Here is a 13,289-nt window from a genome sequence, read left to right as displayed (position 1 = left end):
GTTGGGGGTCTCTCTATTCTGTAGCACAGACAGATGTTTCTGTGGGCAGCTGCGAAAAATCAGAATGGTGTGTTGCCTCCCTGGTGCCAGGATCAAGGATACCTCAGAGAGGGTGCAGAATGTTCTCAAGAGGGAGAAGGATCATTGTACACATTGGAACCAACAACCTAGGAAGGGAAAAGAATGAGATTCTGAAGGGAGAATGTAAAGAGTTAGGCAGGAATTTTAAAAGGAGATCCTCAAGAGTAATAATATCTGGATTACTCCCAGTGCTTCGAGCTAGTGAGGATAGGAAAAGGAGGATAGAGCAGATGAATACATGGCTGAGGATCTGGTGTATGGGAGAAGGATTCACATTTTTGGATCATTGGAATCTCTTCTGGGTAGAAATGACCTGTACAAGAAGGACGGATTGCACCTAAATTGGAAGGGGACTAATATACTGACAGGGAAATTTGCGAGAGCTGCTCGGGAGGATTTAAACTAGTAAGGTGGGGGAGTGGGACCCAGGGAGATAGTGAGGAAAGAGATCAATCTGAGACTGGTACAATTGATAAAAGAAGCGAGTCAAACAGTCAGGGCAGGCAGGGACAAAGCAGAGAACAAAATAGAACTGATAATTAAACTGCATTTATTTCAATGCAAGGGGCCTAACAGGGAAGGCAGATGAACTTAGGACATGGTTAGGAACATGGACTAGGATATAATAGCAATTACAGAAACATGGCTCAGGGATGGGCAGGACTGGCAGCTTAATGTTCCAGGATACAAATGCTACAGGAAGGACAGAAAGGGAGGCAAGAGAGGAGGGGGAGTGGCGTTTTTGATAAGGGATAGCATTATAGCTGTGCTGAGGGAGGATATTCCCGGAAATATATCCAGAGAAGTTATTTGGGTGGAACTGAGAAATAAGAACGGGATGATCACCTTATTGGGATTATATTATTGACCCCCTAATAGTCAGCAGAAAATTGAGAAACAAGTTTGTAAGGAGTTCTCAGTTATCTGTAAGAATAATAGTGTGGTTATGGTAGGAGATTTTAACTTTCTAAACATTGACTGGGACTGCTGTAATATTAAAAGTTTAGATAAAGAGGATTTTTAAGAGTGTGTACAAGAAAATTTTCTGATTCAGTATGTGGATGTACCGACGAGGAAAAGTGCAAAACTTGACCTACTCTTGGGAAGTAAGGCTGGGCAGGTGACTGAGTTGTCAGTGGGGGAGCACTTTGAGGCCATAATTCTATTAATTTTAAAATAGTAATGGGTCGATTTAAAAGTTGAAATGCTAAATTGGAGGAAGGCTAATTTTGACGGTATTAGGCAAGAACTTTCAAAAGCTGACTGAGGGCAGATGTTCGCAGGTAAAGAAATGGCTGGAAAATGGGAAGCCTTCAGAAATGCAATAACGGGAGTCCGGAGACAGTATATTCCTATTAGGGTGAAAGGAAAGACTGGTAGGTTTAGGGAATGCTGGATGACTAAAGACGTTGAGGATTTGGTTAAGAAAAAGAAAGTATAGACAAGATAGATCAAGTGATTCCTTAGAAGAGTATAAAGGAAGTAGGAGTATACTTAAGAGGGAAATCAGGAGGGCAAAAAGGGGACATGAGATAGCTTTGGCAAATAGAATTAAGTAGAATCCAAAAGGTTTTTACAACTACATTAAGAATAAAAGGGGAGCTAGGGAGAGAATAGGGCCTCTCAAAGATCAGCAAGGCAGCCTTTGTGTGGAACTGCAGGAGATGGGGGTGATACTAAACAAGTGTTTTGCATCAGTGTTTACTGTGGAAAAGGACATGGAATGTATAAAATGTAGGGAAATAGATGGTGACATCTTCAAATATGTCCATCTTACAGAGGAGGAATTGCTGGATATCTTGAAATGCATAAAGGTGGATAAATCCCCAGGATCTGATCAAGTGTCCCTAGAACTCTGTGGGAAGCTAAGGAAGTGATTGCTAGGCCCCTTTGCTGACATATTTGTACCATTGATGGTCACAAATGAGGTACTGGAAGACTGGAGGTTAGCTAACATGATGCCATTATTTAAGAAAGGTGGTAAGGACAAGCCAGGGAACTATAGACCAGTGAGCCTGACATCTGTGGTGGGCTAATTGTTGGGGGAATCCTGAGGGACAGCATGTACATATATTTCAAAAGGCAAGGACTGATTAGGGATAGTCAACATGGCTTTGTGCATGGGAAATCATGTCTCTCAAACTTGATTGAGTTGTTTGAAGAAGTAACAAAGAGGATTGATGAGGGCAGAGCGGTGGATGTGATCAATATGTACTTCAGTAAGGCGTTCGACAACGTTCCCCGTGAGAGACTGATTAGCAAGGTTAGATCTCATGGAATACAGGGAGAACTAGCCATTTGGATACAGAATTGGCTCAAAGGTAGAAGACAGAGGGTGGTGGTGGAGAGATGTTTTTTTCAGACTGGAGGCTTGTGACCAATGGAGTGTCACAAGCATAAGAGGTATAGTTAGTAAGTTTACAGATGACACCAAAATTGGAGGTGTAATGCACAGCAAAGAAGGTTACCTCGGATTACAACGGGATCTTGATCAGATGGGCCAATGGGCTGAGAAGTGGCAGATGGAGTTTAATTTAGATAAATGCGAGCTGCTACATTTTGGGAAAGCAAATCTTAGCAGAACTTATACACTTAATGGTAAGGTTGTAGGGAGTGTTGCTGAACAAAGAGATCTTGATTTGCAGGTTCATAGATCCTAGAAAGTGGAGTCGCAGGTAGATAGGATAGTGAAGAAGGAGGTTGGTATGTTTTCCTTTTTATTGGTCAATGTATTGAGTACACGGGTTTGGAGGTCATGTTGCGGCTGTACAGGACATTTGTTTGGCCACTTTTAGAATATTGCGTGCAGTTCTGGCCTCTCTCCTCTTGGACGATGTTGTGAAAGTTGAAAGGGTTCAGAAAAGATTTACAAGGATGTTGCCAGGGTTGGAGGATTTGAGCTATAGGGAGAGGTTGAATAGGCTGGGCTTGTTTTCCCTGGAGTGTCGGAGGCTGAGGGGTGACCTTATAGAGGTTTATAAAATCATGAGGGGCATGGATAGGATAAATAGACAAAGTCATTTTCCCTGGAGTGGAGGAGTCCAGAACTAGAGGGTATAGGTTTAGGGTGAGAGGGGAAAGATATAAAAGAGACCTGAGGGGAAACTTTTCCACACAGAGGGTAGTATGTGTATGGAATGAGTTGCCAGAGGAAATGGTGGAGGCTGGTACAATTGCAACATTTAAAAGGCATTTGGATGGGTATATGAATAGGAAGGGTTTGGAGGGATTTGGGCCAGTTGCTGGCAGGTGGGACTACATTGCGTTGGGACGTTTTGTGCCATATGAGCTCCTGCGACTGGGCTTCGTCTGCATTTTTCTCGCTTTCTTTTTTCTTCCTTTACATTTTTTTTCTCAAACATATCTGATTTTGAGAGCTTTACGGCAGGAGAATGCTTCGGGCTCCAGAGCAGTTGTATCGTCTTCAGAGGCAGCGGAGCTGCAGAGACAGTCAGTCAGTCTGTGAAGCTTAGAGCCAGATTCTCACTTCCATGTGGAGTGGGACCCTAGCAGTGGAGCGGTGTGGGTTGGGTGCCCGGTATGCTGTAGCAGCAGAGAAGGAAGAAATTGGTTTCTCTAAGTTAATGTGAATGGCACCTGTGTGCAGCGACAGTATACACTTTTCATTGTATTTTTATTGAATACACATGACAATAAAAGGATATTCTATATTGTATTCTAATTAGTAATGTTAGGTCACATGGGATTCAGGGAGAGCTTGCCAATCGGATACAAAATTGGCTTTACAGCAGAGACAGAGTGTAGTGGCACTAGGTTTTTCAGACTGGAAGCCTGTGAGCACCAGTGTTCCACAGGGATTGGTATTGGTTCCACTTCTGTTTGTCAGCGATTTGGATGAGAATATAGGAGGCGTTGTTAGTAAGTTTGCAAATGACAGTGAAAAAGGTTATGGAAGATTACAAAATGATCTTGATCAGTTGGGTCAATAGGCTGAGAAATGGCAGATAGAGTTTAATCTGGATAAATGAGAGGTCTTGCATTTTGGTAAAACAAGCAAGGGCAGGGTAGTGTCCTGGGTGGGGGTATAGAACAGAGAGGCCTTGGGATTTAGGTATATAATTCTTTGAAATTTGCATCACAGGTCAGTTTGTTAAGGAAGTGTTTAGCACGCTTGACTCCATTGTTCAGATCTTTGAGTATATACGTTGGGACGTCATGTTGAGGTTGTACAGGACATTGGTTAGATTTCTTTTGGAGTACTCTGTGTAATTCTGGTCACCCTACTATAAGAAGAACATTATTAAATTAGAGAGGATTCAGAAAAGATTTACTAGGATGTCGCCGGGAATGGGAGGGTTAGAATCAGGAGAGACTGGATAGGCTGGGATATTTTTCATTGGAGCATAGGAGGTTGAGGGGTAACCTTCAGACGTTTATAAAATCATGAGGGGCATAGATAAGATGAATGGCGAGGGTCTTTTCTGCACGGTGAGGAAGTTCAAAACTAGAAGGCATATTTTTCAGGTGAGAGGAGAAAGTTTTAAAAAGGGCATGGGGGCAGTTTTTTACATAGGGAATGGTTCGTGTGTGGAATGAACTTTCAAAGGAAGTGGTGGGTGTGGGTACAGTTAAAGTATTTTAAAAGGCATTTAGCTAAGTACATGAACAGGAAAGGTTTCGAGGGATATGGATCAAATGGAGGCAAGTGGGGCCAGTTTAGTTTGGGCACATGGTCTGCATGGAACGAAGGGTCTATTTCCATGCTGTGTTACTCTGTGACTCTATAAAAAGGATAGCTATCAAATTTAAACTGTGAATCTTACTATCTGTCTTCTCATCAGTTCCTTCCGATACCTTCTATCAATGTCAGGGACAGTAACAGATATTTATTTTCTAAAGGTTACTGTCTTTTTAAAATATTTTTAACTTAGGCACAGGCTTTTAAACTTCTCTACTTGTGGAATCCAAAATATGCTATAGATACATCTGAGACAGTGAAGGAAGACACTATTCAGCTTTTTCTTTTGCCTAATGTATATTGTTCAGGTCTCACCACTGTAGATGAGAATATTGAACATCCAGGCTTGGTAGATCCAGGCAGTGGTCTGACAGCCTTAAAAGTAGATAAATCTCCAGGGCCACATGAAATGTGTCTTAAGTCAGTTTTTTTTTTGCTGTTTCAAGCACTCAGCTTGGACATAGCATCTGTAGCTTTTGAGGTTTGAGTTGATTTCAGGCTCCAAGTGATAGTTTCTCTGCTCCATAATCATTATGAATCTATCAGTAGCCTCCAGTATTACACTTGCAATATTGACAGTTGTCAGTGTAGTGGCACCCTGAAGCATAACATTTGTCCTGATGCTGATGCTCAAAGCAAACTGAGTGCAGGTCTGAGAAGACTGGGCCTCAAAACAGGAGAAGCCCCAGAGGTCCAAAGGGATACTCCGAGATCAGGAGAGCACAAAGGGAGCATGAAAGAATAATGGTAGCAATAATAAAGGAAACTCCTAAGATATTGTATAAGGATATAAAAGGTAATTAGAGAAAGAGCAGGGCCCATAAAGGACCACAGTGGTAATTTGTGCGTCCAGAGGACATATGAATATTTAGTACTCACTTGTGAGAGCAACAATGTGGGTATAGAAATCAGGGAGAATGGCTTTGATAAACATAAAGAAGTTAGCATAGATGGAGGAGGTTCTGAGTGGTCTGACAGCCTTAAAAGTAGATAAATCTCCAGGGCCACATGAAATGTATCTCCAACTGTGGAGTGAGGCAAGGGAAAAAATGGCAATAATTTTCAATTCCTCCCTGGCCGCAGGAGAGGTGCCAGAGGATTGGGTGACAGCCAATGTGGTACCATTATTCAAAAAGGGAGCAAGAGAAACAGCAAATTATTGGCTAGTCAACCTAACCTTCATTATGGGGTAACTTTTGGAAATAATACTGAGACAGAATTAATCTGCACTTAGAGAGGCAGGGATTAATCAAGAAAAGTCAAGAAATACCTTTGGTTAAAGGGAGGTCATACCTGCCCAACTGGATGGAATTTTTCAAAGACATAACCAGGTGTGTAGATAGATGAGGGCAATACATTTGATATGGTATACTTGGACTTCATCAAGGCTCTTGATAAGGTTCCACTTGGGAGACTGATAACAAAAGTAGGAGCCCATGGGAGTCAAGGAAATTTGGCAAACTGGTTAACAGAATTGACCAAGTGGCAGGAAGCAGAGGATAATGATTGAGGGGTGTTTCTCGAAGCCTGTGTCCATTGGGGTTCAGCAGGGATCAGTTTACGGTATATATAAAGAATTTAGAGTTGAGTGTAGGAGGATTGATCAGTAAATTCATGGATGATATGAAATTGGCGAAGATGATAAATAGTGAGGATGATAGCCTGAGAGTACAGGAGGATACAGGTGGGCTGGTCAGATGCAATTCAGTCCGAATAGGTGTGAAGTGATGCACGTGAATAGGAGAGACATAGCAAATTGGACCCTGGGAAGCACCAAGGACCAAAGGATCTCTGTTTACATCTACCAGTCCCTTAAGGTAGTGAAACCGGTAGATAATGTGATTAAGAAGGCATGTAGAATACTTGTCTTTATTAGTCGGGGTATAGAGTTTAAGAGCTAGGAGGTGATGCTGGAGAACAATATAAATGGGTGCCAGTCAAGCTGACTGCTTTGTCTTGGATGAGTTCTTTCATCTTTGATAAGTGGACATCATTGGCAAAGCCAATATTTGTTGCTCATCACTAATTTCCCTTCAATTGACTGGCTTGCCACGCCATTTTCAATATGTGGTTAAGAGTCAACTGCATTATTTGAGTTACAAATAAGCCAGATTGGTTAAAAACAGCAGATTTCCTTCCCAAAAGAATGTTAGGTTATCACATTGTATTGAGCATCTTGAGCTTTGTCAGAGCTGCATTTACGAAGGGAGAGAGTTCCATCATATTCTTCACTTGTATCTTTGGTTAACAGGCTTTGGGGAGTTGGAATATAATTTACTTGTTGTAGAATTTCCAGCATCTGACCTGCTCTTGTAGCCTCAGTGTTTATATAGGTTAGGTGTAAGTGTATCATACTATATTTATTAGCTTTAATAATGACAGTTGTATTGTTCCCCACTTTATAGATCATGTTATTAACAATGCATCCACTTGGAAGCAGGAAATAACAGTTGAGTAGTGACTGAATAAAGTTATTGAATTAGAGTTAATTGGCTTCATGGTGGTTTGGCAAGTAACTGCACTACATGGCATTCATAGCAAGTGAAACTCCTGATCAATCCCTGCTTTGCATTTATTCAGCAGATATTGCCTAGCTTAGGAGTAGGCAAAGTTAGCAAGCAGTATTGTGAACTATTGCTATCCAGTAAACTTAGCCAGCAGGTGAACATAAATGAATTTGGTGCAAGGCTCTTTTGCGGTATTCTCTCTTCCTCCTCCAGAATTGAATCCAGTTACTCACGTGAAGAATGGTCACGGGGGCAAGATACTGGCAGCTACCAGGAAAAGCAGTAATCAGTCTTAGAAAGACAAGGCTTAAAAACAAAAAACAATTTCCATTATTGCCCTGTGATTAAATCTGTCCACTTTTTTTTGTAGTGATTGTGACAAAGAAAGCAGTATGACTGAAAAACAGAGCACTGTTCGGAGTAGTTTGGTTGAGGGTGCGGCAACTGAAAAGCGAAACACTGTTCATCTCAGTTTTCCTGATTTTCATGAGGCTGATGCAGGTAAAGAGAGTGAGAGATTTTATGATTAATTCTTTATTATATATTTAAAAGACACTTGAAAGCTTTTCTGATATACTTCAGCTGGGTATTTATACATGCTTATAGTGGATATTAAGCTAGCTGAAATTGCTTTAACATTTATTGTTGAATAAAGTGACTTGAAAAGGTTTAATAAAGTAAAATAAGAGTGAATCCCACAAAGAATGAAACAATGTCTGAGAATTTCTCTTCTTTTGATTTTAAATAGCCCAATTTCCAGCTTTGTGATATTAGAATCAAAATTTAATTAAGAAGCAAAATCTCTCAGCCTGAGTACAATTGGTCCCGTTGTGTTACAGATTTGTAGTTTAAAATGAGCCCTGGTGTCCCAATCAAGAGCTTGTTCTGGATGTCTGCTTCTGTACAGTGAATTTTGAAATGTGTTTGAATGTAAGGGTTGTCACACATTTCCAACAGAAATCATGATCAAGACATGAGATAAAATATTTTTTTTTAAAATGTCCAAAAAAGATCACATTTGTAAAAGTTATTCTTTAATTCTAGAACTGTTGGTTAAGTGAGGACGAAAAATTATTGTGCAATTAACAATATGCTTACACTGCAATGGACAAGCCCTATTTTTTTTTTGGTTACATTTATTAACATGGATCCACAGTAACAGTCTCACATTTCATGTGTTTTATGGCAATTCTGTTGCTGTGATTACTGGGACAGCAAAATTTCTGGAAGAGTACAACTACTCAGACTTCAACTTCCTGTGATTAATTGCGCATTTGCAGCCAGCCATTAGAAGTTGCTGTCTGATTCACTCTTTTTCTTAATTGTGAGGGCTGATATTTTTGCCATTTTTACTACAACATGCAGCCAAATGTTTCAGTAATGAAAACATTAAGGCATAATGCAGGAAGTGAGCTTTTGGCACATTCATTGAAGTGGAAAAAGGCAAATTGTGCAGGATACTATAAATTGAAGCATGTGATACAATTTCACAAGAGGTACTATTTACATGAATTTGGTTCAGACACAGCACTTTACCAAATATTATGTATATTATTTACAGTATTACAGTGCACAATTGCTGCATTCCAAATCTACGGGGGTTCATCTGTTGGTTTTAATACTTGAGTTTGTTGAATTATCAAGTTTTGTTTCAGATTGCCACGTTTGTGCTTCAAAGCTTATTTACATTTCTATTAGAGGCTGCCCCTACTTGCTTCAGTTTCTCCCCTCTTTGATTCTGTTTGGAACTTGTAACCTCCTACATCTGAAAGAAAATGGCTGGTAAGCAGCCAACTAACAGATAACCAGATTGTTCGTCATCAACATTGCCTTGAAATCAAAGATGATGCCTGTCAGACTAGGTCTTTCTTAATGATTGAGGAGCCTAATTTTGGGGACTGCAAGTTTCCTTTCCCTGTGCTGGGAGCTCAGTTTTTACAAGGGGATATGGAAATTGCTGTTGTAGATTAGCATTCTTCTGCTGCTGCTGCTCCACCTCATGGTCATGTTGCTGAGCCTTGCAGTGGCTTGAGCCTCGATGGATCCTAAGGTGACATGCCAAGTGGTGGATAGCCTTCTCCTCCATGGTCAGTGATGTCAATGTCTCTGCACTTTAGGGCAACGTTAAATGTACTCTTATATCTTTTCCTTTGGGTGTTCTTGAAACATTGGCCAATAGAGAATTGGAAGAAGAAAAGTTGTCTCAGACGGCACTTTTCAGCATCAGGTAGCAATGGCCCGTCCATCCATGTTGGCTTTTAGGAGCAAGGCTTCGATGCTGGTACGCACAACTTCATAGAGCATGCTCTTGTTGATCCAGTAGCCTTCCTATTCGATATCCACAGTTTGATAGCAGCACTGCTGATGGATGCTTTGAAAGACTTAGTGTGACATCCAGAGTTCCACTTCAACAGAAGAGGGTGGTCAACACAGTGGCCCTTTGAACCAGGACCTTTTGACTTCTGGAAGTCTTGTTGTGAAAGGCACTTTTGTCACAGTTTGAGAAGGCAGTGCTGGCTCAGTTGACTTGGTACTAAATTTCTTCACTGGTAGTCTCTTGAGCGGTGGCTGCCAAGATATAGGAAATATTGAGGTTGTACAGGACATTGGTGAGACCTCTTCCGGAGTACTGTGTCCAGTTCTGGTCACCCTGCTGTAAGAAATATTATTACGCTTGTGAGGGGTCAGAGAAATTTGCTAGGATATTGCCGGATATGGAAGGTTTGAATTATAAAGTAAAGCTGGAACTTTTTTTAATGGAGCATTGGATGTTGAGGTGTGACCTTACAGATAGGGTTATAGGTGTCTTTTCCCTAGGATGGGGTAATTTCAAGATTAGATGGCATATTTTTAAGGTGAGAAGAGAGCGAATTTAAAAAAGACAATGGGCAATTGTTTTAGAGGGTGCTTCGCACGTGGAATGAACTTCCTGAGGATGTGGTGGTTCGACACTTAGATAAATGCATGAATAGGAAAGGTTCAGAGGGGTAGGGGTCAGGAGCAGGCAGATGGAATTAGTTTTGTTTGGGATAGTAGTTGGCATGGACTGGTTGGACCGAAGGGTCAATTCCATGCTGTATGACTGTAACAAATGCTGGAGTACATTTTACCGCCACGACATTAACCGCCTCAACTTCTCCACCCCTCTCACCCACTCCAACCGCTCACCCTCGGAACATGCAGCCCTTCACTCCCTCCGTTCCAACCCCAACCTCACTATCAAACCAGCAGACAAGGGAGGCGCGGTAGTAGTTTGGCACACCGACCTTTACACCGCTGAGGCTAAATGCCAGCTCGCAGACACCTCCTCCTACTGCCCCCTTGACCATGACCCCACCTCCCACCACCAAACCATCATCTCCCAGACCATCCAGAATCTCATCACCTCGGGGGATCTCCCATCCACCGCCTCCAACCTCATAGTCCCACAACCCCGCACCGCCCGTTTCTACCGCCTGCCCAAAATCCACAAACCTGACTGCCACGGCCGACCTATTGTCTCAGCCTCATGTACCTACATTTTACCAAAGCATGTCCTCTTGGCAAGCCATCTTTTCCTTTGGCTGTTCTTGAAACATTGGCCAGTGGAGAGTCTTCCCCCTTTTTTTTGTGGCACTTTTTATACTTTTTTTGCTCTTTTTCTCTGACCCACAACCTTCTGTCTCTTCTACTCACAGGAATATGTAAACGCAAATCTCGCTCCAAATACCTGAAATACTTGCTCAGCTGAGTGATAATCTGTGCCATTTTCTTATCCTAGATTTGGAAATGATTCACGAATTGAACTCAGTAAACTCTACACATTGAGAAATTTATAAATAATGTCGGGAATGCAATCTGCATATTGATGCACATGCATCAATTTGGGGAGAAGAAGACATTGATCTCCAGTCAGTTGCCCCATCTGAGCAAACACTGGTGATTTGATTAATGGCTAAGAATAAGAGTTCTCTGTTGATCCTTGGCCATCTCTTACAATCCACTTCACAAAAGGTCCACAACATTGAAGTGGAATTGACTGCAAAGGCACGAGCCCATGGGCTCTGGGCTTCGAGTAATGCCATCTGAAGATCTGGCAGATTTGGGCTAAATATTCATGGCCAAAATAATCATTTTAGCAAAAGAGAAATATTCTCACATTACACAATTGAGCTCAAGAACTCAGACTCCAGTAAGAAAGGCTGAATTTGGGAAGGGTCCATGTATAGAAAGTAAAGTTGTGCTCATTATTATGAGGGAGAAGACATACATAGTCAAGAGTAATTTAATAAGTGCTCTTATACAAGTACATTTTTGAGTCAGCATCATAACAGGAAATAAAGAAGATAGGCATGCTGTAATTTACCCAGCTGAAACTTGAGTCAAAGTGAATGTGCCAAAACTGCATTTGCAATGTGCTTAACTGTTGGCATAACTGAAACATTGAATTCAATCTGAGCGATTCACTCTGGTTTATTATAAATTTGTGATAGTTTATTTGCAATCCTGTACCGTGTACTTTTAAGGCCCTGCGGATTGTCTTTTGGTTCTCTTCCATCCACAATATCATGTACATATTGGGCTGTTACATTGCAGTGACATCATTGTTCATGGTAACTTTATTTGTACTTTGTTCACCTGTAATACTAATGGATAGGAGAAACAAAATATCTTGTATATTAACAGATGGCCAAGAGATGCATTGCTAATGAGAGAATGCCATGCCAGGTTTCTCTCATCTGTAAAACCGTGTTGAGATCATTCAAGATTGTTCATATCTGACCATCTGTTCTGTATATTAAATGAAATCAGTTAGTTTGAAATTTACAACACAGCAAACAGGAGTTAATTTGATACATTTGTGATTTGGTAAAACTATCTTTGATTTTAAGAAAAATTAGAAATTAACAGCCAGATAATCTGTTTATCAGAAAATAGGATATCAGACAAGCTGAGGAAATTTCCTTTGTGGGGCCCCTGGCCAGATCAGGGCCTGCCTTCTAAGTTAATTCCCACACCTCCCTCCCGAGATTCTTGAATTGAGTCTTCTGTCTACCTCCTCTCTCTGCTCAGATGGACCCCTGATCACATATTTATTTAGGCTTTTTCACATTGGTCTGCCATAATAGCACCACCATCTGATTGGCCAGTAACTCTGTAGGCAGTACATCCTCCTGAGAAAGGGTTGGAAGTCCAGCCTCAAAGTAATTGATCTTGCTCCCAAAACTAAATAACCACATGGCAGCCGCCAACATTGAGAGAGAACTTAACCTTTGACGTCTTTGTTATATGGAGTTGTTGGGGAGATGATGTAGGGACCAGGTGCCCTGTAGAATCCATTCCATTAGTTTATTCACAGATAAAGTGAATTAGGACTTCAATCACAACAGGAATATCACAACTCAGGAACTCATTTTGTAGGGATCCCTAATCATGTTCGTGTGTGTTTTGACAACCTTAGATTTGGAAACAGTACTTTAAAGAAAACTTATAGTTTCTTTTAAATATTTTTGGAATCTCTAATTGTTTTAAAAATGACTGAAAGGAACTTTTAAGCGTTTACATCAATATTAAAGGGCTCAATATTAATTTTGTTATATAATGAGAAATATTGATCCTTGTTACCTTTAACTTGGATCTAATACCAAGCTTAGACAAAAGGCATATCACTGAACACACAGACAAACAAGCTATTGATGAAGAACAAAGAGGAGCTACAGGCAGGAAACAGTACATAGGTGTAGTTATAAAGAGAAAGTAGACAGCACAGAAAGAGCAACAGCGCATTTATGTGAAGAAAATCACAAACACTCTATGAAAAAGTCAGGTGTCTGTTTGACGGTAAGAAGGAAAAGAATTCAAGAAACACTTGGAAGAGCAATGCACTAAAAGGGACCGAATCCAATAAAGTGGTTCAAACGACACAGGCTTGGGAAGGAGCTAAGGGTTTGGATCAGAGAACCAGATCATGAACAGCACATTCTTGGCTGGTCAGTTGAAAAGGAAGTCTGGAAAGCTGCGTG

At 41.0% G+C, this 13,289-nt stretch overlaps 1 protein-coding gene across 2 annotated transcripts in view; it reads left to right on the top strand.

The window, feature by feature from the left end:
* Positions 1-13,289, top strand: part of LOC122552723 (tetratricopeptide repeat protein 7A-like) — a 417,993-nt gene that overhangs the window by 242,253 nt on the left and 162,451 nt on the right. For both annotated transcript variants that reach the window (XM_087991260.1, XM_043695623.2), the window contains exon 17: positions 7,658-7,788. In XM_087991260.1, coding sequence (XP_087847386.1) covers positions 7,658-7,788 — 131 coding nt within the window. The remainder of the gene's footprint in view (positions 1-7,657; positions 7,789-13,289) is intronic.

The sequence above is a fragment of the Chiloscyllium plagiosum genome, unplaced genomic scaffold (genome assembly GCF_037043375.1).
Source record: "Chiloscyllium plagiosum isolate Xiang-an unplaced genomic scaffold, Cpla_swu_hap1 HiC_scaffold_10, whole genome shotgun sequence".
NCBI lineage: Eukaryota > Metazoa > Chordata > Chondrichthyes > Orectolobiformes > Hemiscylliidae > Chiloscyllium > Chiloscyllium plagiosum.
Note: the sequence above shows the minus strand (reverse complement) of the source record. Positions and strands in the feature narration are given on the sequence as shown.